This window comes from Phalacrocorax aristotelis, chromosome 2 (assembly GCF_949628215.1).
Source record: "Phalacrocorax aristotelis chromosome 2, bGulAri2.1, whole genome shotgun sequence".
NCBI classification, from domain to species: domain Eukaryota; kingdom Metazoa; phylum Chordata; class Aves; order Suliformes; family Phalacrocoracidae; genus Phalacrocorax; species Phalacrocorax aristotelis.
Window position 1 is genome coordinate 130,404,887 of NC_134277.1, and position 24,062 is coordinate 130,428,948.

The following is a 24,062-nucleotide window of genomic DNA, read 5'->3' on the forward strand; positions in this document are numbered from 1 at the left end:
AAAGCTTAGACAGAGAGGTCATGAAAGTCATGTGAATTAAGGTGAGAAGCAATGAGATTGGAGCAATAACCACTTTTAACTGCCATGAAGTGATCTTTGAATCTGCCTGATTGTTTCCTCCAGCAACGGCAGTGCATTATTTCCTGTCAAAAATGCAATAACAGATATTTCAGCATATATGTTAAAAACTGTACGCTTTGTGGCAGGAATGAAAGATTTTGAATAAGAATAACTAGAAAGATAAAATTGAATGGGAATTGTGGATATTCTTGCCTAGAAGAAAGGCATTAAAGAAGCAGTGTAGTGATTCATTCTAGTACCCCAATTAACTCACTAAGTATTTACTAGATGTGTATTCACTCAAATATCTTTACAAGACATTCTGGTATTCCTGTGACAGTTTTAATTTGACTTCCAAGATATTTCTAGTTTCAAGTCAAATGTCAGAGCTGACGTGCCATCTGGATCATTAAAAACTGGACTGACTGGTTCACACAATATACAGTGGATGGTTTCTCATGACTGTCAAAGCTGCTGCTGTCTGGGTTCAGATCCAGGCAGACCTGGAGTGTTTAGTTTTGATATTTGGAAGTGTGTATTGTGAGCTGTTTCTTGCTAAAAGCTGTATAATTTTAGATCTTATAATAATTATAATTATATATTTAAATTATAATCCTTATAATTTAGGAGTAGGGACAGTGGCTATCAGAAAATGTTGCTGTGCCACTGGTGGGACTGTTGAGGTACAATTTATAATTGTTTGTAGCTGAGAAGGCCAAACACTAAATGTTGTTGGGCTGGTAAAAATCTCATTTGTCATGGTTTGTGAGACACACAGCAGATAATTCTACAAGGCCAAATTCCTCCAAATCCATAAAGCCATTACTGATTTTTGTGACTGCTTCTCTACTCAGTTCCTGACAAACGTGATTTGAGCTAAGTTGTGCTTACCAGTACTGCAACCCTTGCTTAAACAAGGACTCTGTAAAGAGGAGGCTTTGTGCACGGCCTTTATAATAGATACATAATGATACAAGTCAACACTGATGATAATTTTTATGGTGTTTTATACATGCATGGACCAAACTTGCTTCCTTGGCTAGCTCTGGCACTAGGTACATTGTGCAATAAAAGCTTACTTATATTTAGCAGCCGGTTACTGCAATGGAGCTTGAATTGATCTTCTTGTGTTTGTATGGGATGGGCGTCACACCTCTGGATAGCTGCAGGTGTCATCCTTAAAATGCTCACTTGACGAGCCGCTTCTATTCTTTAGTTTGTTCTTCCTTAACTTTTCTTGGATTAAACTCTTGTCAGCAACATTGCTTCTCCTTTGCTCGCCATTTTAGAACAGAAGTAATACATGGGATATTATCGTGCGCAAATGGCGTGAACACAGATGTATGAAGGAAAAAATATGGTACGGTTTTGCAAAATGAAGTGTGTTGGCAGTAAGACCTCTCACATGGATGAGGTCAACCCAAATCTGGATACTTAGAAAACAGAACACTCAGCACGGGCACCTGCAATTTCTGCCTTTTTTGGTGCAGCAGTATGTATGGCACCTGCAAGAGAGCATCCTTAATCTTAAGGCATAGTAGTCCACGGAGAAATATGTAAAAGAGGACAGACAATTGTGTATAATTTCAAAATAGTAATTTGAGGCATTTGTATCACAAAATGCGAGACCCCACCAGAATTTTCCTCAAGTTTGTGGAGGTCTAAATTACTGGTTTCGTATCTTTTCATTGTAGTGCTGGATCAAAGGTAGAAGATTAAAATCCAAATTGCCTTAAATTCACAGTGTACCCTATAAGAATGAGGTTGTGTCCTTCAAAATAGGTGTGAACTCTCTGTGGAAGCTAACTGTGCTCTGTCTTAAAAATCCGAGAGATCACAACAATGTCTTACAAGCAGGCTTTGCATATTTGTGCACATTTGGTAAATGCGGTCACTGTGTGAAATACAATATTAAAACATTTTGGTGTATTTGCAAACCTTAATGTTGTCACAATAATTGCAAACATTAATTTATTTTAAAAAATCACAGAGCATAGAAATCTGTAGTCACTATTTCTATGCATAAATTCTGAGGTTATTTTTACTATGTCATTTACTACAAAGCATTTAGTTCACTCATACAATTCTAATAAATGTCTTACCACTAAGTTATGACTGCATTTTGTTTTTCTTACTCATAAAAAGCTCAGAGAGGATTTTCTTTCTAATGAAGGTATTGGCTTTTATAAGAACAAGATTGCTTTCTGCAGTGGGAAGCTGAAGAGGCTATAGCTTACTTTGAATGTTTGTTTGCTAGTCTCCATTACTGATCATAGTCTCAATTACTGATGATTTGCATCAAACATGAAGTTCTTACACATTCTTATAAAAACAACATTTTTACCTTAAATTCAAGAGGTGCTTTAAACTCAGTAGCCTTTAAATATCACATAATGCCTGCTAGAAGCAGGTAAAAGATTTCATTAACACTTAAAGGGGCATCTCCTATGGATTCTGCAGGCAGCTGGCAGCCAGTCAGCTGCTGGGGTAAAATCCATAGGGTCTTACCAACCTTGGAATTTGCTGTTTTCAGTGACAGATTTGGAACTGCCCTATGACAGACTTTGAATACTTTACATTGCTCAATTATTCATGTATGTGTTGTGTCTTTGGTATATTCTGTATGCTGTATAGCAGTATTTGTTTAACTTGTAAAAAATCTGTCCAGGAAAGAAGAAGAAAAACAATGCATCGAGCAGCTAACTCAAAGTTAGATAGCTAATTGTTATTTAGGGGGGGTTGGCTCCCTCTCCAGCAAACTACAAGGACAAGAAATGAAATGTGATTGTAGAGTAACAAAAATAACTGGCAGGATTAAAACAGACATGAGAGAGAGGGACAGAAAAGGAGAAGCATTCATGGTCCACAGCACCTGAAAGACGTCAGGCTTCACTTGGGGTAGCTGAAGAAATTAGGTCTGCCGGAATTATAGTTGAAGTTACATGACACAAATATATGTAGGCAGTTTGCTGATTATGTGTACATTATTTTCTATTAGACAAATATTTGCAGCTAAAATAAATAACGTTTATTTTTAAGAAGGCTGTTTGTTCCCTGAATGCCCCACGTGCGAGGAAGAACTTCAGGCATCTGAATACAGCCAGAGCTGCTAGGCAAGCATGGTTGATGTACTGGAAGTTAAAAGACGTGTCTCATCCTAGGGTGGAATTTGTCTTGATGAATTTTAACAGTTATAAAACTAGGCACCTAGTCTAAACAGTCATCTGGACTTCTGCTATGCAGAAAGACGAACATCTAATGAGTAACTCATGTGGTACCTGCGGTGCACCAAGTCTAAGATAGATGTGACCTGTCATCCTCTCCATCCTTTATTCTTTTCTACCAGCTACAGAGGGAATCAAGTACATTTAGTTTAGATGAATGGCTTTCATATAGTTGAGGTCAGATTAATTAAATCCCACCTCTGGAGCAGAAGGACTGAAATCTCCTCCCACACAGGTGAAAGTTGAGTCCTGCCACCCCAGGGCATGAATAAAGATAAAACGAAGGTGAATGGCACTATCAGTAAGCCTGTAACTCTTAACACCTCCTTGTTCCTTAGTACCCTGCATTACTATCCCCCAGGAGGAGGTACGAGGATCACCTGGGTTTTTTCCAGACATGAAAGAATGGGAGGGTTTACTGGAATATCTCAGAAATCTCAAGGAACGCTTTTGGCTCTATTATTGCCAGTTGTTGTCAATATGCTGAATAATAGTGATTGAGCTGTTAAAGGTTTGGAACTTTTTCAAGGTGGTGTATATAATTGTCAGGGAACAGCTAAGGTGAAGCACAGAGAGGTTTGTAATTGATGTGTATGAGCCTTGATAAGTAATACTCTTTTGTATAAGAAAGAAATTTGCAGAGTTTAAAAAGTATTATTTATTTATTGTTCCCTTTTTAAAAGATATATAGTAGGCAAATAGACTGACTCTGGCTGTGTTAAAATAATTTCCCACACTGAATGGCAGGTAAAATGATACATATCCAGTAGTTTTCCCTTTCATTGCAGCCTTGACTTCTGTACTCCAGTGAATTTGAGCATAAAGTGTGGTTTAAATAGATACACGTTGTCAAGATTTAGTGAAGCCTAGGAGAGCCTTTCTTGGAAACATTCCCATATAATTCTCATCTCCTGGGTTCCAGTACTGCTTTTTGCTTAGAATTTATTGCACGTCTTTAATTTCATACTGTATATTGGCGGTACTGCAACTTTATCATTTTCAGCTATGGTATCAATCTGTTCTTGAAAAGCTGTGTACTTATGAAATTCATTGCAATGCAGAAGAATAGAGAAAAATCATCATTATGTGGCATTATGGATGTCTAATGAAAAGTAGAAGAAGAAATGCACTTCTACCATGCAATGAGATCAATGTTTTGATGAATTTTTTGACAAGGGAGGCTTTCCATAAAGGAAGCTAATCTTAATCCTCTTTACCTTTTGGTCCCCAGTATCTTGCAGCAGATATATGGTGCTTTTTACACTTATACTTGTTCCCTTGTGGAACTATGACCCAAATATAATGCAGATGACTTCTGCTACCTCTGTGTGGAATCTGCTTCTCTGCTTCTTCACACACCAGATACCCATCCAGTTTTGCTGTGTTAGGCTTTATCCACGCGTACAGCTGGAGAGGTGGAGATAAAGGTGCCAAATTGCATGGAGTGGGAAACTCGGTAATTGCCAGGGAAGGTAGTGAGCGTTACTAGATACCTTTAGCTCTTTGCTAATATCCACATACACTAAAAATTAATGATGTCACAGGGCTCCTGAATGTTAATTAACATTGTTCCCATGGGAGTGCTCCAAAGGCAGGTAATTTTTTAGGTAAGAGAAGCTTGATTGTGGGTTCTGACACCATCAGATGAACAGAGGAGTGATTCTCTTGATTTCAGTGTCCCTTTGGTCTTCTCTGCTTGTTACTTTTAGAAATAATCCCAGCAGTATCTGTTTACTTACTCAGGGTGAAGATATTTTTATACTTCTCACCGAGCGTCATTCAATCTAAAATGATTAGTCTCTGCTTGTTTGCCTATTTTTTTCTAACTTTTGTTCTTCCAACTGTTTAGTCAGACAGCCGTTTGCTCTCCCAGCAGGCCATCTGACCCAGCAGTTCTCTAATTATTTGACATATTAACGTTATTCAACATTATTTCCTTTCATCTTTCTTAAGTATTGGTGCTTCATTGATTTTAGTCCTGGTTAAAAAAATAAGCCTTTTTATACTAGTCGAAGTAACCTCCTCTGCTCTTAGGGCCTAGAGTCTCGCTGTTTAATTTGGACTTTCTCCTCTACTCTATCTTAGACTTCTGTCCTTTGCCTATATTTTTAGTCCTGATACTAAATGAAAATGGAAAATATTCTCCAGTGTTCCACCTTTGGTCTGTGTGTTCAGAATTAGAGTATGAAGATGATACCCACTATAGTTATTATGGTTTTGGATAAAACTTTTAAGAAATCATTTGTCTTCCGGGATTATTCCACTTCCCCCCCCCCCCCCCCCCCCCCGTACATATGAACCGTTAGTTTTCAGCAGAATGAAAATAACTGAATCCAAAAAGAAATTTTTCAGAAATCAGCTTCTTCTGTGTCCTTCAATAGACACCTAACTGGGGGGGAGTCATTCTTGTGTATATTCAGGCTTTAACACTGATGGTTTGCTTAGGATTCTCGAAGAGGCAAAAGCAAAGATCAGGGTGGTGATCCCAGTAATTTTAAATAATGCTGTTTCTGGTGGGCTGGGTGACAGTGGGTCTGGAGCCGGGCACACCAGTGAAGGAGCCCTTCCCCATGTGCCATGCAGAGGACTATGAAATGAGCAGGGACCTCCCTTTCTCTGTTAAAACTCTGATACAGACTTTAATGTTTTTGTGAGAAGTGCAGTCCTGACAGCTGTGAAAACATCATGTTCCTACGCTCAGCTCAAGAGGAGAGAGCTGTAGACGAGCTTCCCAACATTCATTAGCCAGTCTGCATCAGAACTGCTCTCTGAAGAGTAGCCCTGTCTTCTGAAATGTTTGCTGGGAGGTCTCTGCTGAGACATCTCCTGAAGATAGCACTTAGCCGCAGTGTTGGTAGCTGTGTGTTTGACTCCCTAAACAGCCTTCAGCATGACAGCAGCTTCAGATTATTTTGACCTCAGCTTCTCAGAAAAGAAACCTCATTAAAATAATCGCCATAGCTTTAATAGAAAATCTTAAAAATGTATAAGAAAAGGTTTGGGTTTTTGTTTGTTTGTTTGTTTGTTTTTGCCTTTAGTCACTATGGGCGGTGGTATAGGGCCTTCTTCATAACCCACAAGGTAATGAAGGCTTTCTGGGATGCAGTCCACGTTGGGAGCTGAGGGTATAGGGGGTTCTTACAGCCTCTGCCCTAAATGTTTACAATAGCAAAACCCAACCTCTCAGCTCTCTACGGTGCAACACACGAAGGACTTGACCCATGGTCTGAGCTTGTAGGTGGTATGCTAATGGTAGTAGTGGATAACCCACAGGAATATGCTACAGCAGTCCTAGGAGGAGAACTTCCTGGGTTTCACCAGTGGGGACTTCTAGGGAACTGGCCAAATGAGCTGAACTTGTGTGTGCTTACACCAGGCAGAGGAGAGATGCTGAACACATGCTGCCTGCTATCAGCAGCCCTGTGGTTGCCAAGAATTGCAGCTACACCATTACGTAAACCATCACACAGTACACATTGTGCAGACAGACATCTTGTTTGTGTGTGAATGGATGTGCGTAGGTATGTGGGGAAGTTCACATATTTTAACAGGTTCATGACTTAAAATTAGTACCAAAAGTTAGGCACTTTTATAGCCTGAAGTCGTCACCGACAGACAGTGTTCACTTTTTTGAAATGAAGGAAGAGAAGTGGAGATGAATGCAGCATGATATAGCAAATTTATCTGTTAGATAAGGCTCGAGTGTATTTTGCCTTTTTGACAGATTCTGTGCTAACAAGGGCAAAGAGCAGCTCTGGTTCTCCTACCACACTAGCAGGTCTTTCACTTGTTTAACCCTTAGAAAACTGGCTGGCTCCTAGGAAAATAACAATACATCATTCCAAACAATACTAAGTTCTGTGAATGTGATAATTTAATTCAAACAGAGTAAAGCAATTAGTATGTATAAAGAACTTAAAATAAACAAGTTGCTCTTTTTTTTTTAAGTAGCTATTTCTAGCTCATTAAGCACAGAAGAACCCTTTACGCTCAGCTTTTTGACTGCACTCCTTCAATTCAGCCCAATTGACCCAGAAACAAAGTGAAATGAAACAAGGGAAATGAAACAGTAAGTAGATCAGTCATTTCTCCTCAGCTTTTCAGGCTGCTATACTGTTTTTTTCAGTTATGACATGCTGAAAACAATAAGCCACCTGAAAACTCTGACTGTGATTTTAACAGATGCATTATTTTCAAGAAAATGGAAAATTCTGTTATAAAATGAAACTTTCTCAAACTCTTTTTTGTGTATATATCTTCAGACCTAACTTGATATTCTGCTCAGAACTGGTAAAAGAGAAAAAGGGTTCATTATTTGTTTAAAAAAAGAGACGGCCCTCCCAGCATCGAGCCATCTTGGCATGCTGATATAGCCTGGCACACAGTAGTCAGCACGAAAGACTAAAACACCTGCTTGCAGTCATACCACAATATTTATTTCAGAAGCAGTTATCTATTACTTGAGATAAAGTATATGCTCCCACAGACCTGGGGGTAGTTTAAAGTATTTAATTGTTATGGCTATTCTGCCACATGTCTTTTTCAATAGCGCTGAGCAGTGCTAAGGTGGCTGGACTCTAAGAGCAGGCAGGACAGATGAACTACATTACCCCACATCTTTATGGCAATGGATGGATTTTCTTTGTCGCAGGCAAAGTGTACTTTCTGCATGGCTGGGGACAGTGGCAGATTTTTTTAATTAACATTTGAATCTATTATTTATGAGTGCATTCCCTGATGTGTAAATCTAAGGGCAAGCCCTGCCATGCTTGAGTCGGTCTCAGGAGAGGGCTCAAAAGGATCTGCAAGTGGAGAGAGCTGAGACTTTCTGCTTGATCACTCCTGCCTGTCAGGCAAGGACAAGCATTCAGGAGCTAAAGAATTGCCTATTCTAAATATCCTTGCCCCAAACATCATTTGCTAAGGAGAACCATGTGTTAGCTCACTGCTCTGGAGTCACTCTAGTTATCCCAAATTTGCGGATATTAACAGAAGGCCTTGCTGTTAAGGCACGCCTTTTTGACACCACATGCAGCCTAAGGCTGTGAATTTCCAACAAGCAGCTCCACCAGTGCATTGTGCTTAGGGCGACAGGCACATTCAGCTGAGGACTGTGAAAACCACTCTGGAGTTGTTCACCTTCCTCCAGGACAGACCTGCCAACAGCATCAGTACTCCTGACTTCGTGGTGCTGATAGAGCTTGAAAGCCTATCAATGCAGTCAGCAGCAAGAGGTGGTTCTCTCTGCACCCAGCTTTCCTCCTACACGGTGAAGGAGGAAGCAATTACAGCTGTTTGGACCTTAATTTTTTATCCTGAATGAGTATGAGAATTGGGCATACATTAAGCATACCAAATGGCCTGTGTTTTCCGTGGACAGAAGACTTTTAAATTTACAAGCCAGAAAAGGTATTTTGTGTGGTAAGGGTTTAAAAAATGTTTTTAACGAAGTATAGCTAATGCCACAGGGTTTATATTTAAAAAGTCTCCCTGTAATTTATTTGAAATTCTGTTCTCTTGCCCTGTTTTCTACAGCAGAGGGGTAGTTGTATCTCTACGCATCTGAGATATTATTCTGGTCTTTTACCAACACTTAAGAACTGCATGAAAAGATAACATCTGGCTTTTAGGCACAGAAGTCAAAAACATGATGTCATTATGTGTGAGACTAACATTATTTAACAATGAATGTGACTGCTATATAACAGTGAACTATGGAAATGATATAGTAGTTTCGCACATCCAAAGGGCTTACAAAAATACTTATTACTCTACCCATGCTGCTGAATATCTAATTCTTTGAGTGGTACCATTAAATTGAATGTAAACATTAAAAGGGAAGGGATTGTTTAACATGAATAAACTAGAACAGTTGAATAGTAACTTATTTTTGGTAGGAAATAGAATGCTTTCTTCCCAACCTTAAGAATTAGATGCAGTCTTTTCAGTAAAGTTATTTTGCGCAGTTCTCAAGTAGGCAGTGCAGTCTGCACACTGCAATTTGTTATAGACAAGCTGCCTGGCACCGGATGTTTTGAAGTAAATGCATGTTGGCATTCGAGGTCATTTGGACTCTTTGTATTTAAATGTCAGAATTTTCAAAAAAGAATTGCAGTTTTCTGTAGCCTTTACGTGTTATATGAGTGACCAAATACATTGGCCTTTTTGAAGCAACTTCTGAAAACACACAGGGAGCTTCACCCACCAGCTGTACTCTTTCTTCAAGGTTTGCAACCAAACTCAATACCTTTTTTTGACTTCCAAAGGCCAACTTTTTATCAATTTATGAATGATGAGTCAAGGTAATTTGGGATAATTGTTTTGTTGTTGGGAAGGGTGACTTGAGGTATAGGCCTGTTTCCTTCACATTAATTAAGCTCAGGGTTTTGTTTATAAAAAATAAAAGCTACCAAGAAAAAACCCAAAAGAGATGTTCATGAAAGCTTGTCTGAGCACTTTTTCCAAGTTACAGAAGTGGTTATAGTTATTCTGTCAATAATCAATGGAAGTGTAACTCCTGGTTTTTACATAATCATCATATATGTGATTTTGACTGCTGGGTTAATAACCAGTGTTTTGCTGTTCACGTACTTTTTATTGTGTTGAATGATAAACTATACCTGTGATCATAAAATAAATTAACTCTTCTCAAAACCAGTTATTGATTCTGTTGCCTTGTAGGCAATAAAGACTGCTGAAGAGAAGTACAAAGGGAAGAGAATTATGGAGATTAAAAAGACCTGCTCAGAGAATTAACATTTGTAAGTCACAAAGTTCTATATCCAAATAGCTGATTTCCAGTAGTTCTTTCCTTAGGGTAAACTACTCTATTTAGAATCACTTTTGCCAATAAATTGTCTTACAAATTCTTAATTCAGGAAATAGGGTTTGTTCTTTTCTAGTGACGGTCTTTCTGATCAGTGTCAGTGACCCTGAAATTAAAGGGCTCAGAGACTGTTTACACTTGTATTCAGCTATGGGGCACCAAAGTACCCCGCGCAGGTCTTCAAAATTCAGCTCAAGGTTTTCAGTTGCACACAATACATGGTATTCAGGCTGAGTCCATCCAAATACCAGGATGTAGCTTTACTCATGGACTGTTTTTGATATCAAGTACTTCTAAATGTCAAAGCTTCTTAGATAAATGTAAGAATACTTGCAATTATTCCTGTACAAGAAGGTCAACTAGATCTACAATGTTAGGTCCTTTTAGAAACCAAAAGAGGATTTTTGTTGTTTTTTTCCCTTTCTTGCTCCAAGAGTTCAATTATTTTTCAGTACCAGTGGAGATGTGATAGTATGAAGATAAAGCTGAAATGTTTCATATGACAAACTGTTGTACTACAAGCAGGAATCAAACCATCATGTCTGAAACTGGTTTCTCCCGGCCCATACTTTGAAAGGTTTGTACTGTGCAATCCAGAGGTAAATTTGCCTCACGCTGATTAGGCATTTCTCATTAGGCATTCCCTTCTGTCCTTCACTTCAGTCTCTTATGTCCTTTTAGTAGTTCAATCTTGTCACCTAAGTCCAGAATAACTCACAATAATTGGTGCTAGTATTTAATTTACGCCAATATCAAGGTCAAGAATCTGTGCATAGCAAAAGACAGTTACTACTATCTTAGAAATATTTAAAGATTATGGTCATATTCAACTAGAAATGACTAGTGGATAGATATTTTGAGAGCTTCTGTCCCCTAGATTTTTCTTAAACCAGAATAGAAACTTGCATTACTCAAACTTAAGTCTAAACTAGTCAAATCTGAATAAGCTTTCAGAAAGCTTGTTTAAAATAAATACTTTCTACTAACAGTGTTAAACAAATAGAATGCAATTCTGTTGCCTTTTCTCACTGATTGCCTTTTACAGTTCTGAAAACAATGGTATTCTTAATTAAATACAGTGCTCCATAGTCTTATAAAGGTTGCCCATTTGCTAAGTTCAAGCACTTACTTAGAGAGGGTGTAGGTTTTTTAAAATATCTCATCTTTGGTGTCAATAATGTTTTACAGACAGGTAAAATTGTTGCATCCTTGAACTAAAGCTTTAACAATTAAGTGAAATATGAAGACTACTTCAAAAGCCTTTGATGATTTTATTAACAAATATGTTTTATTTAACATGTTGCGGCATAAGATTAAACTCAAAATTAATAAAGTAAAATATATGCTTTTGCAGATATAATAAGATAAAAAAAATAGTATTTTAAACGTACCAAAGACCCTCAACAAGTTATATTCATTATTATGCTTTCAAACATGGTGCTATTTCACTGTATTTCAGCTGTAAAGCTGCTTTCACTTCTGGCTCACTTAAGAATCTATTATTAATTCCTTTAAAACATGCAAAAAATATGCCTCCCAAGAAGAACAGCCACATAGCCATAAAGCTACAGAACTCGCTGCAAGAATACTGATAAATATAACATCAGTTAACATCAGTTAATTACACTTTAAGTCCAGATCCTTGGCCGGTGGAAATGGACAGACATTGACTACAGCAGAACCCAGATGCACCAGTCAGCTGCTGGTTTCCAAGTTCCAAGTCATGGGAAGTTTGCTCTGTCTCTCCATAAAGCAGAGTATTGTATATCTCAGTAATATTTCATTATAATTCTTACACATCTCTAGGAAAGTTACATTTTCAAAGGCAGTATGCTGATTTTGAGTCCACTCCAATACATACGTTTGGAAATAGGTTTCTCTGAACAGTTAAAGGAAACCTTGAGTCAAATTCTTGCACTACCTGAAAAAAAGATCACAAAAATGCATATACATCTGTATGTATACATGCAGAAGGAAGCCACATTGCCACTTGCAGTGTGGCCAGCTGCAACTATATGCCATTTACTGCTATAGACACAGAACTGTATTGGGCCACAGAGTACATATACGTGAATGTAAACTTTATCCCTCGGTTTGAGAGACACCACTAAGGGAAGTCTTCCCGTTAGGGAAAGGAGTAACGCCAAGGACTTTCTGGAAGTGGAGTTTTATTTCAGGCATCTCTGTGTGAACCTGGACCTGCCCCACTGAAGTTGCAGAATCAAAGCTTTATTGCAAAAAGAACAGCCTACTTTACACCAAACTGGTAACTAAGTTAATATATCAAGTTTATGGACTTTTGTGGAGCAGATAGTAAATTATTTTTTCCATTTCCCACCTAGTAAATCTGGTAGAAACAATACTGCATTTCCCATTAGCTTCTATAATTTTGAAGTGGCCAGGTTTACAATGGCAACTGAACACAATGAAAGGCATCAGCACTGGGAGTAAAACACTCACTTTCAGCTCCTAGAAATAGCTCTCAATGACATTTCTTCAGCAGATGAAGAGTTATATTTTTAACTGCAAGCATGGTCTCGGTGCAGGTTGGTTTGATCAGCGTCTCAGGAAGTAAAAATCCAAAATGGCCGGTGTCACGCAGCTCAAATGCAAAAGCATAGGGGATGCCATTTTTGTAGGCCCAGTCCATAGAGCTCCCAGAGCTCACATCTGAAAGAGGGAGTTCAGAGAAAATTTTAAAACATGTTAAATGCAGGTCATGTTGAAAGCACCAGAGGGTTCTTGCGGCATTTTGTACCAGGACTCAGTGAGTATACATGCAACTGCAGCTGTTGCCTGCTCTCATCCTGAACACACTTCAGGGGACTCAGCACCTGGTGAAAGGTGCTCAGCACAATATGGATTAGACTCTTGATTTTCACAGGAAAAGAAGTAACAACAACTGACTTTTTGTGTAAAGCAGGGTTTCAATGAAAGAGAACATTTGGAATAAAGCCTCAAAATGTTCTTGTCCCCAGGTGAGTGCAGTCTAAAGCTTTGCTTCCACAAAGGTCTCCCAGCTGGACTGGAGCTCTGCATGCTCCTAGGTTTAACTTGGGTGTTTTTAGCAATTCCTTTGCAGGGAGAAAGTTGATAAAGTAATCTACATTCTCCTTTTCAAAGTGCTTTTAAAATTCTTTTCTCTTCATTTCTGTCTTGTTTCCTCACCATTTCCTTCCAGCATGAGAGCATTTGCATAGGTGGTGTCTAATATTAACAAACCTTCCCAAGGCACTGTGCTTCTTATGCTTTCGTTATCTCCATATGTTGATTACCAAAGACACTTATATTTATATAAAGATCCATCTCTCATGTGGCCTGCTGTCTTCTGTGCAATTCTGGCATTAATTCACACTGTTCTTCCTTTGATATAGCGACTGACTGCACTGTGATGAGCATAAGATGATGACCGTGCTGTGAGATGGAGGCCCACAATAAAGTGGAGCTCTAGCCAAAACAAAGCAACAGCAGAAGAGGTGCAGGAGGTTACTTGTGAAAAATCTTGCTATTTACTTAAGCATCTCACTTTTTCAATGTCTGTTATTACCGAGAGCATCCAGGCTTCATAGTTTCAGTAAAAAAAAAAAGGGTCTCACTGAAACTTATTGAACTTCTTTTTCTTTTACCTGTTTATGTGGAGAGCTTACCTGACAAATGTTGTTACATGTTTAAAAGGCATAAAGATCCTTTGTTATAGGGAAAAGTGTATTTGAAAGTGCTCTCTGAAAAATTGAAGACGTCCAACTAAAGATACTGTTGCTATCATTTATTATCATCTAGACACAGAGACGTTTGAAACCTAGCTTTTAAAGACATCACCCTAATTTTAGGATGAGCTCTATGAATAGCTATATCTATCACAATTGCACAGAAGGAGAGGAAAAGTAATGGTGAAAAATGAAAACTACTTGAAATTATTTCCTCCTCCTAATTATTAGATAAGAATATTATTTTATATTTTAATAGTGTATTTACAGTATCTGATAAAGATAATGCTATTTAAGATCTTCTTTTATTTTCCTTTTTTAAAAAAATCTGGTTTTATATGTTCTGAACATGTTATTTGCTGACTTTTGCCTCTCAAATGCATTGCATTTTAATCTCTTTTAGTGCATCAATTAAGTTAATCTTCCTGCAATCAACTGACTAAATCAGTTACAAAACTTCATCTTCCACCTTCCTTACCATCCACAACTGGAACAAAGTTCACTTTAAACAGTGCAGTGTTTGCTTTCTTTGTTATAATAAGGGTAATCCCCTTCTTACTATGAGTAGGTCAAAGTCACAAACCTGTGCCAGAGGAAAACTTACACAAAGTGCTAGATGCAGGACCATATCTGTATCTTATACCGTAGGCTGACTGAAGAGCGTTAACAGCATTATAGGCTGCTGATTCCTGTGGGGGGGAGAAAAACAAATACATAAACTAGACTTTGAATTAAATACTGTAATGGGATTGGAACCTGAGCTATGGATCATTGACTTCTGGTGCAATACGCTGTTACTTGAGTCTGGGGCAGCTAATTTAAAATCATTTTAAAGGATAAATGCATTTTTTTTTTATTAATAGCAATTCCCTGAAAAACTTGGTTTGGTATTATAATGGGTTGAAGAAGCTCACTGCACTGCGAATGATCAGCCATTAAGTATTTGTAATTACAGGTATGTATACCAATTTAGTGACACAACAGTTTAGGCAACATGTGAGAACATGAGATGAAATAATCTCTTTTTTATGCAGTTTGAAAGCCATGCATGCATTTTCTGCCAGTACCTGTGGATGCATTTCGCAGTCCACTGAACCCCATCTCTGCTGGGCTTGTGAAAGAGAAATGATCTCGTGGTGACACTCTACAGTGGTTCAGTGAGCAGAGTGGGAAGAAGGGAGAAGGCAAATTCTGCTCCTGAATCACTGATGGACAGGTGAATGTTCACTGCTGGTCTAACTTTCTCTGGGGCCAGATGATGTAGGCTTGGAGAACTATTTCCACTATTGCAGAAATGTGATTTCAGTACTGTATGGGGAAAATCAGCACCTACATTTCAACATCCATATGGATGCAGTCTGTTAGGATGTTCATGGCATCCTGTGAAATTGGGTGCAGACCTGGCCCATGGCAAATTCTGAGGATAGTGCATCCAAATACAGAGAAAGGACACACATATTCAAAAGAAAAAAAGGAATATTCTGATCCTAAAGAAAAGGATCCTGGAGAATGTACAGTGAGAACCCAGAATATCTAGGTAAACACAGAGCCATCTTTCTATAGAGAGCAGGAAATGCACATCTTTGGAGCTACAAACTGCTGGACTTTGAACCACTGGGTAAAGCTGCAATGGTTGTGTCCGTTGTTTTATTCCGTGAACTGAAAAGCTGTAGGTTTCAGTTTATGCAAGTCTTCATGAACTTGGTCCTTATCTTGTTATTCATCAGGCAGTAGATGAATGCACTTTGGAAGGATTACTCTATACTTGCCTTTCTGTTCATATGTTTTCCCTAACCTTCCACTTGTTTGCCATTGTCAGGAACTGGGATTCTGGCTTAATCCTCAGTCTGACCCGTACAGGCATTCCTGCTGTGGGTTTTGTCCACCCGAGTAAAGAAGCCAGAGAAAACTGCTTTAAAACAAAAAGAAAAAAAAAAAAGAGTTCATTTTCACTTAATGGCCAGCAGGTAGGGTTTTGGAGAGAAGTGCTCTTAGCAAATGGAAGAGCACTTTTTTACTCCAGTATAAAAATCTATTAGGCACAATTAGATTATTTGATTGTTTGTTTCTCAGCACAGGGATGATAGTGCCGGAGACTCTGACATTTTCAGCTTGCTCCTTCTCTTCCTCTTGCCACCTCCATGAGAGAGTGGGTGGAAGCAGGGACCACTGAAGTTGATGCCGCTGGAAACTTCTGCTGCAGTGGGATGTGGTGGGTAACCTCTCACTCACCTTAACACCAAAGATGAGGAGGTGGGAGGAGGTCCGAGAAAGGGGGAAGTGCTGTCACTTGGGACTCTTCCTCCTCTGAGTCATGACACACAAGACCCATGATGGGGTCAGAGGTGTTGGACCCTGTGAGGGTGAGGCCATGGCAGTGGCAGCGGGGCCTCACAGGACTCTGGGGAGTGGGGAGCTCCAGCTGCAGCCTGGGGCTGTTGTCTGGTGCCTGCACTGAAGCCTGAAGTACCAGGCTCAGTTGCCCAACCGAAATTTGGCAAGCAGCTCTGCTTACCATCCCAGGGCCATGGTATGGATCTGGGACAGTCTGACAACAGGCCTGATGCTACAGGAGTGGGAGACAGGGCTCAGCTGAGGGAGCCGAGATGGGTGGAGAGCAATGTCCCAGTAAATGCACCATGGACAGGATAAAATATCAACAATGGAGAAGACTCCCTGTGCAAGGATTACACATTGTACAGCAATGAGACAACAGAAGCAAGCCCTGTTGAAATCTTCTTAAGAAATAGTTTGGCAATGCCCATTGAAAACCAGCACAACAGTACTGGGTTCTATGCAGAAGCAGCAACCCTCTGGAGGCCAGACTGGGAGTGACCCAAGTCCACATCCACCATGTAGGCAGGCGCCCCTAAGCACTGTGAACGTGATGTTCTTAGCCTTGAGGGGTGCTGCTTGCTTTCACTGTTGGTGTTATATGCCCAAAGAAGGGGACAGTTCTCAACTGCATCATACTGTGCAGGCTGGATCCTGAATAAATCTGGGCATCCAGTCTTTGAACACCCTAAAGGAGAAAGCTTCACATAAAATTACCAGATTTTTACAAAGACATACACAAACTTAGTCATGCCATATAAGTTCACTGCAAACACTAAGGCAAACAACTGTACAGGAAGAAAAGTGTTCAGAAGTTGGTGAAATTTAAAACTCTCAAGATGGATGAATGTTTGCTGTTTTTTTCAAACTAAAAGTGCACTTTCATTTTAAGTATCTTAAAAGAACAGGTTTCAGGAGAGTGTTAATAAGAGAGTTGTGCCTAAATTAGAACAGAATATGCATGTTGTGATCAGTACACAGCTCTCCAGTTTCAAAGCAACTCTGAATAATTGAACACTTTAATCGAAACAGCAACTGACAGCTCACTAGAATGATATGGCCCAGACGGAAACATCCTTTCTTCTGCTCAGGATTAATTGTGGCCCCCTGTTAGCACCAAATGTTATTTATCTGCTATGCATGTGGAGTCCTACAGTTGTCCACTGTACACAGTCCATGTCAACCAACAAAGCTTGTTCCAGCAGCAGCAGAAAACACAGATCTGATGCTTTCCAGCTCACTGTAATTTCCAAGAGAACTGGAGAATCTGAAATCTCAGCCTGTCACCATTTTAGACACTTCAAATATTCAAGACTATTCATTTAGGAGCCACCAGATGATGGAGCCTTTGGCTGTAGGCAAATATTAAAACACACGAATAAATAAGCAACAGTATTCCATTCATTTTCCCCCTAATGAACTTTCTAAATAACAGGAAATTACTTCAGTTTCTTATTCCAACCTCCCTGTTCTTTTTGACCCACTGCAATAAAAAGAAGTACAGAGCCAAATACTGGCAAAATATTTAGAACTGGGATTTGGCTTCCATTTGTCCAGGGCGGTTGTCTAAAACAGCGTCTTTCTTTGTGCCTTTAGGTCTGTGCTATACTCCCTCTGATGAGGGGCCTTATCCAAGGTCTCACAAACCTGGGGAACACCTACTACACATCAAAAACTGGGTTCCTTTGGTCTAAAAGCTGTGGATGGAAAGAAAGAGTGTGTGTGCTGAGGGGCAGTTACTCCCTGTCTCAGAATGGAAATAGCCCTTGAGCAACAAGAACAACATGTACTGGAAATGTACTGGAATGTGTGAAAACTCTTAGTTAAAGACTCCTTTTCCTGACAATAAATTTCCTGACACAGTGTCTGCTATTGCCTTAGGTTACTCTGGGTATTTTCATCAGGTACCCAACAATCACCTACTTGCAGAGGAGATGCTGATTCTTCCTAACACCATGACTTTACCTTCCGCTGTGTTTTCTCTTCTTAAAAAAATACTCATGCACCTGCTGTTCTTCAAATATATGAGATCCTGTGATTTTAAATTCCCAGTCTATGGTTTTTGGTAAGTAATAGTCACCAATTCACTTGGGGAGCTCCTTTCTCTCTGCCACTCCTCAAAAGAAGGCAGAGAAGGTAGAATAAAAAGAAGATTCATGGATATATTCACAGTCAATGCAGGGCTGGGTGGTCAGTCCCCACAAGCCTCATATTTTTAGCTCCTCTGGCTGCTTAGCTAACTTCTAATTTGCTCTATTTCTCAGGAATGACATCAGACACGAGAATTTTTAGTAGCTGCTGAAATTGAGTGTCTTAACAGAAATAAACCCACAAAGAGAGTTTAGTTTGTGGAGTGCTGGTGCTCAGCCTCCTGAGAGGACAGATGAATGAAACTTCAGCGAAGCTCCAGGGACTGACTATATCATTTATTCTGCACAGGATAAATCTAAGGTGCAGTTAAGCTCCTTTGGAGTAAACTAGCTTAAACTAGTAAGTTAAAAGGCACTGCAGCTTTCAAGGCCAAAATGGGAGATATACAGGCAATGTAATTTTACTGGGGACTGAGGGCGAAAGAAAGAGGCTTGCAGCTGTTTGGTGCAATGTGTGTCTGTGAGCAGGAGCAAACAGTGAGTAAAGCTTAGCCATGTTTCCTGAAGAGAATAAGCCATAGGGAGGGGTTTATGTACAGGGGGCTGGCTAAAAACAGACCTCAAATGGCGAGCAGAGGGAATAGTTGTTCTGCATTTGGATGAGCATAGAATATGTGAAATGTACATATTTGAAAATCAATAGGCTTGCATAAAAAAAAATGATTTTGTATTAATTTATTCTTCTAATAGACAAAAGCCCCTGATGTTAATTAACTGCTGTCTTAAAGGGTTAAAAACATTATGTCTGAGCAGGATGATACCTAAAGCAATCAAACCTTTATTTCTGGGGAAATCTATGAGATTTATCCTCTAACTGATAAGCATAAACCATTTCAATTTTATTTTGTTCACAACGTTGAAGATGATCTTCTCTGTGCTCCTAGTGTTTAAGTTCTGAGCATGAAAGGACAGAATTTCAGCTAGATGCCTAAGGACTTAACTACATAATTCCCATTACAGTTAATTAAATAAAATGATAATAACTATAATTAAAACCCAGGGATTTATCCTATGAAGTAATTTAAAGGCACTATACCATTTTAATCAAATTACCGCTGACTCACTTTGAGTGACGGTTACATAACCAGAAATGCGATTGCACACAGATCCAGAATAGATACCACTCAGCATTAAATATGTGGAAAGTATTGAAGAAACAAGTCTCATCTCAAAACAAAACATACCAAAAAATATATATAGGGAAGCATATTCTCCCAAGTCTTAATGTACTTACCACGCAGCTGAAGTTTGGAATAGTTGCATATTTGTAAGAGTAAGGGTACAGCAGCATCTGTGCATATGCGTGGAAGGACAAATAGGCTTTAATTTGTTTTCGATGTTTGCGGAGAAAATGAGCAACAGCCTTTACTTCAGGCTCAGACTCGGGAAAGGGACCACAGTAGGTGTCATCGCATGGGTGAAATGACGCACCTTCATCTAGAGGTTGAAAGAGAACATTGATGGTGAACGATCACAGAGGATTTCCAAGGTTCAACTTCTGGCTCAGCCTGTTTGGGCCCGCGTGCAAAAGTGTGAAAAGCAATAAACAAATTGCTTTCTTGTGACTGATGGGCATGAGCCAGTGGGACCTCGGTACAGCAATCTGCTTGTGCATCTAATAAACACACCAAGTTGCTAATTGGCCAACTAGACACAGTTCTCCCCAGAGGAAATATTTTTAACCCAACAGAAAAAGGAGAGCCTGACTTCATTGTATTTTCTTCCCTGGCTTTCCATATGAGTGGCACATTTTATGATAACATTTCAGTATTAAAACTATTGAAGGGTCTCAGTTGGTCTATTTGAAATCAGAGAGCTAAATCTCTTTCACTAGTCACTGCCAAGACAAATCCAGCCTTTAACAACATTTTAACATACTAGCTACTACTGTGGTGCTTACAATGGTAGGTAGATAACCTGAACAGGTGTTATCTTAGAGACTGGTTTAAAACATGAGAATAGTTCTGGAATACTGCCTATTTTTACTCTTGCAAACCTTATGGGAAAAAAATGACAAGCCACACAGGATGATTGCTCAGTTAGCTAAAATAGTAATCATCTCAGCTTGCACAGGGCTTAATTTTACTTCAAGCTTGGGGCAGGGGTTCAGTTGTGAGGATATCTTTCACCACGTCAACATGCTCAGGTGGCAGTAAGCTGCAGAAGTGTAGCCTGTAATACCCCATGAGGTACTGAAAGGTGAAACTCAGAAAAAGAGATGTGGCAGTGGCTCCTTTATCATTTATCAATTCTGGATCTAAGCCACCATCTCATTTACAGCTCAGGCCCTGGGCCTAAAAGAACAATATTTATGCAAATCCACGCTTATCTTTTATGCACTGTGATTTCAAAATACCATGTTTTACACTGACCCACACAATAATAACGGTTTGTTTGCAACATTCCCTGGTATCATCAGGGACTTAGAAAAGCAGTGTTTTATTAAGTTTCCTTTGTATAGTAAGTACTGCCATCTTCAAATAATAAGAAAAGAGCAGCGTGTGAGAAGGCTTAATAATATGAACTAAACCAGGGTTATGCAGTCAACCTAATGCCAAAATATTAAAAAGTGGAAGAATTTCATGCTGCAGCTCCATTTGTAGTATGAAAATTGAGGCTACCATTCAATGGCCACAGGTGGGGATTTCAAAAGGTATTAGTGCTTAGATTGCAGTGGATATAGAAGGGTTATATGGAGGGCAGATGGTCTCCTCCCTGCAGAACAGATGGCCACCAAGTCATCCAAATCCCAAGAGCACTCTGCCTCGATGTCTTGACAGATAATATAGGTAAAGGAGAGCTATTTAACAGAGCCTACAGAGCCTCTGGGTTTTTTTATGGACACTTCATCTCCTGTGATAGTGTTGTATACCAAATAATGAAAATGGACATCACTCTTAATAAACAGCAGAATCCTAGAAGCTAATAGTAGAATGACCCAATGGTAAGATATGATTCAGTTTAGTGACTTGCAGTGAAGAAAAAACTCTCTAAACTGTCCAGCCTACTATCGTGAGCCATTTGCAATCCCAGCTGTAGTTAATGCTTTTTTTTTAAGTGAAGCTGGCTGGTAGTAAAAATATAGGGTTTCTATGGTGGCCTTGGATAATGTAAGGATATCCTCAATTTTCATACTGAAGTTGTTTTAAAGTAACCGATGCAGTACCTATCGACTCCTGTGAAATTTCAGAGTTACAGTCATGAGAAGAAAATGGAATTGCAGAAAATGTTACCTTGCTGCTGTATTTTTGTACCTGATGGCATACTGGGGGAGGACAAGTATGCTACAACATCCAACATGAGATCAAATGTACAAAGGAAATGTGTGCAGAGACTGATAAAACCAATCTTTGATGCAGAAGGGAAACTGGGAGGATGGATGAGCCACAACATGATTCTCAAACTTCCTTGCAGCCACTTCTGCCAGTATGGGGGACTGTCCTCAGTGAGCAATGGGGTGCACTGGAAATTTTAACTCCCACTGCTGCTTTCTTTGGGGCTTTGGATGCAACCCCTTTAACTGGATTTGCCCTATGACATAATTTACTTCTAGAGTACCTCATCATTGGCTTTCAAGTTGCTGCTTATTTAATGAACATTAAACCATTATGCTAGTTATTGCACACATATATATATTGCAAAGAGCATTTCTACCCAGAGATCTTGCTGTCAGTATGCAGCTGGGTCTGTGTGCAATTTCTGTGCACTATTTTGGGTACAGGACACTGCAAAGTGAAATCTACCACAGTCAGTGATATGGCCCTTTTCTTGGTCCCTAGAGAATACAGAAGCAACATCATAAAGCTTACATCAAAGTCCTATGCTAGAAGGGAAGAGGAAAGCAGAAGGGATGCTGTGTTATCTTTACCAACTAGCTCACTGCAGCTACCATTCAGTGGCTTTGCTGGGGGCGGATTCTGCCAGAACACACCTGCCTGGAAGCCCCACAGTGAAGTTCAAGCCTGTCTGCAAACTGTAAATGTGACTGAACTGAATTAAAAGGCTTTTACAAGCATATGCAGTATTAAATGTTAAACACACCATGATTATACAAGCCTCAAAGTGTGATATGATCCAGATTCTTCCCTGCCTCATTTAGTGTCAGATTAATGAGAACATAGGGTGCCAGGTGAGGATCTTCTGAGAACCAGTCGGCCCAGTTCATGAAAGAGCTCTTTATTCTCTGGCAAAACAGAGAATCAGACAGAGTTTGGGGTCTGGTGAGGGAAGCAGAGCATGTGCTTGATGGGATGATGAGCAACCTTGAAGGACTTATTGTTTTTTAAACTCAGGCTGGGGACCTGTCTTTCATGTTCAGTGCAGAGGAGAAATGCAATAAGCTGTGGATTACAACACACAATGCATGTGTGTATTGTTATAGTTTCAGCCTAGAAAAAATAGGTTTTTTGCTGAAAACTATGCAAACATTTTCAGGACTGAGTAAAAAGTGTACTTTAATAAAGTGGATAGGGAGCAGGAAGAGGGAGGAGCAGAGCGATTTGAACCCAAGAAAGATTAATTAGGACTAGAAAGAAAATGCACTGTATGACTATTAACATTGCAGTGATAGGTACCTATAATATGGCTCTGAAGACTTTGTAAGAGAACTGTTTGTTCCAAATACGCTGGTGGCTATATTCTGAACAGTAAATGTATGTCCCTAAAACACCTGCAGTTGTGACATGAACTTAAGTAAAAGATGATAACAGTGATGCAAGACTTTGGTGCATTTTTACATTATTTTTGCAGTATAAAATTGCCTTAAAGGTCGTGATAGCAGCTCTGGGACTGTCTTCTGTAGTGGAGGAATTCTCAGCTAACATAGGTTTTCTGTAACTGTTTCTGTGTCAGTCCTCTCCTTACTGCAAGTAGAGTAAAAAAAATTGGAAGCATATTTCACAGGTTGATACTGCATTGAATGTATGCTTCTGTTCAATCTCATCTGTAATCTCCCCAGGCAGACTATTCACACTCACTTTTATCCTTACAGTTCTCAAAAATCTACTCAGAGAACCCAATCACTGCAAGCCAGGCTGTACAGCGCTTACTCCTGCAAGTCATCGGACTATCGTGGAAACATCTAGAGACTTCCGGTGGAACAGGGATGGGCTGAAGGGAGGGCCGTTGCGCTAGTGCTGTGCAAACACAATTTCTGTCTTTATGTGTTTATAATGTAAATAAGGAAGGTGGACGAAAGCTGGAGGAGAAAACAGCAGCACAGAGAGGTGAAGGAAGTTGCCCAAGACGGGAGAGCAGGTCAGCAGAAGAATGAGGTATGTATCACCCTATTGCACAACGAAGTGCTATTCCTTTCTGCTGCACCAGAATTTGTATGGCTGCTTACCCCTGTGTGAGTTGCACTGTCTTGCTCTAAGATTTAATAAAATACTATTCCTTCTTCAGTGGACCCATTCCAAATCTTTTGCTAGTATTTCATTACTGCTACATTCTCTATGCAAAATTGAGGTCAATTTTTACGAAAGTATTTACAGAAGTGCTGGGAGTTTAAAACTGGATCCCCGTGCATTTAGAAACACTTTCTTCCTTTATTAAATCACTAATAATAATGGCCTTAAAATATTCTCAAACACTTCTCTGTGAGGCCAACAAAGCAAGCCTGACATTTCCAAAGCTAAAGCCATTTCAGAGAAATGATGAATTAAATAAAATTAAGTTTGAAATGTTTCCTAAAGCTGTAGGCAGGTAAATTCTGAAACGTGATGGGCCAGACTCAATACCGTGCTTCAAATTATTTACATGA

At 39.4% G+C, this 24,062-nt stretch overlaps 1 protein-coding gene across 1 annotated transcript in view; it reads right to left on the reverse strand.

Moving 5' to 3' along the window:
- Nucleotides 1-11,361: 11,361 nt before the first annotated feature.
- The window catches only part of CPA6 (carboxypeptidase A6), an 85,377-nt gene continuing 72,676 nt past the window's right edge, over nucleotides 11,362-24,062 (reverse strand). The window contains exons 9-11 of the mRNA XM_075085166.1: nucleotides 19,536-19,738; nucleotides 14,422-14,506; nucleotides 11,362-12,780 (exon numbers count right to left, since the gene is read on the reverse strand). Coding sequence (XP_074941267.1) covers nucleotides 12,593-12,780; nucleotides 14,422-14,506; nucleotides 19,536-19,738 — 476 coding nt within the window. The 3' untranslated portion in view covers nucleotides 11,362-12,592. The remainder of the gene's footprint in view (nucleotides 12,781-14,421; nucleotides 14,507-19,535; nucleotides 19,739-24,062) is intronic.